At 42.8% G+C, this 4,210-nt stretch overlaps 1 protein-coding gene across 7 annotated transcripts; it reads right to left on the bottom strand.

The window, feature by feature from the left end:
* Positions 1 to 300: 300 nt before the first annotated feature.
* Positions 301 to 3,440, bottom strand: LOC117549114. 7 transcript variants are annotated; one of them, XR_004569419.1, is made up of 6 exons: positions 2,913 to 3,440; positions 2,637 to 2,763; positions 1,966 to 2,522; positions 1,416 to 1,565; positions 953 to 1,261; positions 301 to 841 (listed from the first exon to the last, which is right to left on the bottom strand). XR_004569419.1 is itself a non-coding variant. In XM_034220726.1 (4 exons), the coding sequence occupies exons 1-4, from the start codon at positions 2,005 to 2,007 to the stop codon at positions 803 to 805; spliced, it is 549 nt and encodes a 182-aa protein (XP_034076617.1). In that variant the 5' UTR covers positions 2,008 to 2,500; the 3' UTR covers positions 301 to 802. The 7 variants fall into 7 exon arrangements, 5 of the variants coding, with proteins under 5 accessions (XP_034076617.1, XP_034076618.1, XP_034076615.1 ...); XR_004569418.1 differs by having other exon boundaries at positions 1,416 to 1,580; XM_034220726.1 differs by lacking the exons at positions 2,637 to 2,763; positions 2,913 to 3,440 and having other exon boundaries at positions 301 to 835; positions 1,416 to 1,580; positions 1,966 to 2,500.
* Positions 3,441 to 4,210: the final 770 nt, after the last annotated feature.

Consider the following 4,210-nt stretch of genomic DNA (forward strand, 5'->3'; position numbering starts at 1 on the left):
GGAGTAAAGTCATGGAGCTGTAGTCTTGTAAATAAGAAACCATGTATTATTCAGTATCATTTAATCTTTTCACTAAACATCTTTTTGTGTTCAAACATCTTGTGTTCAAGTCTTTTCAGTAAACATCTTTTTGTGTTGAAAATTGTGTAGCCCTACTCAATATACAACTTTCATCTACATTCAGGCTTAATTCATTCAACAATATTCTAGAGATGACAATTGGTCTGGTGACGCTCCCATGTATGGCCATTGAGGGTTATTGTAAATGTAAATAAGAAACCATGTATTATTCAGTCTTAGTATCATTTAATCTTTTCAGTAAACATATTTTTTACAATAGCAATATATCACACAGCCCTACTTCCTCTAGTGAGTGTGGTCAGTGAATATGAAGGTGCTGTAATGCAGGTTAAAGAGCTGCCACTGTGCAAATATTACGTTCCCTTGTAAATATAGGGGTACAAAGGGAAGTAGCGACACACAACATAACCGGCCGAGAGAAAAAGGAGAGGAAACTGATCTCTGACGCCATAAAGTGGTCTTTTAATTAACACAACGAAAAAGGGCTCACCAGCCAACTTGTCAAACAAAGCTTAAGATAAGGGGAGAGCGACTGCAACCTTCCTCATGTCCTATATGGAGGCGCTGATTGGAGATTGGGAGCACCTGGGGAGATCAGAGGGAGAGAGAAAAAGACACCCACACACACCCAAACACCAGCACCCACTACGGCACGTAATAATAATGCAACAAGGAGAGAACCACAACTTCCGGGACCAGGACAGACCACAGGTGCTGGTAATCACGCCTTCTCTCCCTCCTGATCATCTTGCAACTGAAACTGAAAAATGGAACAGCAGACAGGGAGAGGAGGCTTTTAGTCACTTGATAGTTATGCACTAACATGTTCTTGTGGAAAAAAATGAGCACACCAACTCTTTATGACTTTTACCTTTCCCCTTGTAAGTTGCTGTCCCAACACTTCAGGGAGAACACATAGTCTGAAGAAACGCTCAACTCTGGGAATGATGTTGTCCCACAGGTCCACATCACGCACAATTCTCTCTACAAAGAGGTCATTTTTAGTCCAGACAACAAAGTCGCAGTAGTCAACATCAACGAGGTGGAGCTGAGCCTGTATTTGATGGTAGTAGGCATGTCTCCTGTCCAGCTTCACAGTGCCCCCATCGTTGACGAGACAGAAGCCCTGTTCTCCAGCACACAGGCGAAGATTGGCCTCCTCTTGTTTGCTGTGTGGGCACTAAAAGTTCAATGAAAAGAAAAGTAATATATTGTACTATAAATAAGTGTCTGCAGCTCAAAATGTATTGGGAGAGGATCCCCAGACTCAGGATCACGTCACAATCCTATACTTACCCGCTTTACTGTAGCACAATACTGAACAAATAACTTACCTTTATCTCACAGATACCAGTTCCATGGCAGGTGCACGTGACACATCCGTCTGGCGACGCTCCCATGTATGGCCATTGAGGGTTCAGCCAAAGCCCGCTGTCTTTACAGCTGAAACCCTGGTGGTGCAGACTTTGTACTCCTTCATACTGCTTTCGGGCAGTTGCCTCGTATTTGCATCCATACACACACACACACACACACACACACACACACACACACACACACACACACACACACACACACACACACACACACACACACACACACACACACACACACACACACACACACACACACACACACACACACACACACACACACACTCTGTATTTTTATGCATTGAATATTTTGTGAATCATGTTTTGTAATGATAATGAATTTAGTTATAAGTTACTTGTACTGTAACTTACTGATATACGTGATATAATCAGCGTATACCACGGGTAGAATTGTAAGTTACTTTTCACAACAAGTCGGTATCCCTCCGCGTCTGAGAAAAACTGTATACAGTTTGCTTTTCTGATTGGCTCCCTAATCCCTAATAAATACCTTGTTGCAGCTGTAGAGAACTTGTATGCCTCTGGGTAGCATATGGACTTGATCAAGGACTTTGATGGCTGTGCAAGACTAGTCTGTAGAACCTGCTTCAGTCTTGAGGCTGTGATCCTTCCTGCTCTTTGGCTAAACCATATTGCTGATAAGCTCTGGTTTCTGGTCTCCTCCTCTACTGCCTGGACCTGTGGCTGTGTCAGCTCTTCCTGTCTGAAGTCCTGGCATGCATTCTGCAACTCTGTTGGGGATAGCTGTAGCATCTCTGGTGTCCTACACTGAGGTAGTGGTTTAGGTAGCTTGCTCACAGATTTAGGGACAAATTCTCTGTAATATGGTTCCCTGGACATCAGTGCAGCACTTCTTGGGGAATTTCTGCTCAAAGTCTTGAAAAACTGCATATACCTCTCTGATCCTCGCTCCAATTTTGAACCCTGGACTGTGGGACGCTGAAATGTGTGCTTCTCACCTGTCCTTCCAGCAATGGCATCATCCAGTTTTTGCTTTTTGGATTTTGCGTATGAAAAGTCTATCATCGCAACTGGAGCAGCAGGAATCTGCACATGTGAGAGACAGACCAACATGTATGTGAACATACATGTAGGTGCAGTGTAACAATGAGACATGCAAGGACGGCATGAACAGCTGACTGACCACTGGGGTCTGAATACCTTTTTGACATGTGATGGCATTAGCCACTTGCACTTCTCAGTGGTGCAGGATGCAGTCTCTCTCATCTTCACACCTGCTTCGATTGCAAACATAACTGCTCCAACATGTGAGCAGGATTCTGACAAACTGTATAGACAGAGACATACTAGAATAACTAGATTGATCGTAAAAGCTAGTAATGGTATAACATGAATATTATAGCAGGCATTATTTTGTCTGAGCTTAAGTGTTGTGTCAAATATGCTTTGGGTTGGGATATTTATTTTATGACTTACCCAGCCATACAGTTACAGTGTGCTGTAACAACCTCTCCATCTTCTTTAGCTACAATCCACGTTTTTAAATGGTGTTTCTCCAGACCTCTGGGAATGGTTGACCTACACAATTGAAGCTCCAGTTCACAACTTGCGAGTTGGTAACATACATTTAACAACATCACAAGCAACACATAACCAGATGGTCTTGGTAAAGAGGTTGTTTTTAATATTAACCTCAACATAGAGTGATATAAACAACGTGCAGGCTGTTCAAAGGCTCTGAGCTGTCTATACACACAAAACACAATATATCCTAAGCTAAACACATAACAAACATACACATATATACACACACAACACACTCACAGGCCAGTTAATGCTGAAGGCAAGGCGACAGCCGTAACACTGCCTTACATGAGTCCATGTAGCTAAAGTTAGCTAGCTAGATGTCTCCTAATAATGCTACTTAGAGGTAAGAAGGTATAGGTAGTTAACACTCACCCGGGCAAAAACAAGGCGACATTTGTTTAATGCCTCTTTGGTGCCGAGGTCATACACCCATCCACACACGAAGTAGTTGAAAGCTTCTAGGCTTTTATACGCTTTCATCTGGCTAGCCGTGTAGTAGGAGGTATGAAGGACGAGGTAGCTGGTGATATCCATCGCCTGGACAGCGGACAAATCGGATAAATCACGAGAAAAGTCGTTTTTTTTCAGCTGATACGGATCGTATCCGATGTGTGCTGTGATTTTTTTCACGATATCTGCGGCGTGCAGGTTCATTTAATTGTTGACATAGTCGGTGTCCTCCATGATTCCTGCGTTGATGAATGATTGCGTTTTCACTTCCTGACCTCCACTTGAATTTTGCGCGTCATAGAAGTCACGTGACTGAAACCAAGCTATCTACGGCACAACACCGTTGGTCCCGTGCATTGTACCCGCGCAAAGTCACGGAGAGAGATTAATGAGGCAGTAGAAGGAGGCGATACCATACAAGAAAGTGGTAAATTGGGTTTATAAATGTCAAAGTAGTTGACGTTAGTGTGCTAACTTCACACTCTAGATATGTGAACTATCCTGACAAACTACCACTAACTTTATTAGCTATGTTAAATAACCGATATGCATGTTAAGTTAACATGCATATCGGTAAGGTTAACATTGTTAACCTTTCCTACCAGCAAAGCTAACGACGTATAGCCATAGACACGGTCTTAGGAAAAAGCTAATATAACAACTAAAGTTATCCTTACTGGAGCAGCAGGGCTAGCGGTTCATAGAAGGTTCCTTGGTAGCTCAAACAGAATGCTAGC

The sequence above is a fragment of the Gymnodraco acuticeps genome, unplaced genomic scaffold (genome assembly GCF_902827175.1).
Source record: "Gymnodraco acuticeps unplaced genomic scaffold, fGymAcu1.1, whole genome shotgun sequence".
In the NCBI taxonomy this organism is placed as follows: domain Eukaryota; kingdom Metazoa; phylum Chordata; class Actinopteri; order Perciformes; family Bathydraconidae; genus Gymnodraco; species Gymnodraco acuticeps.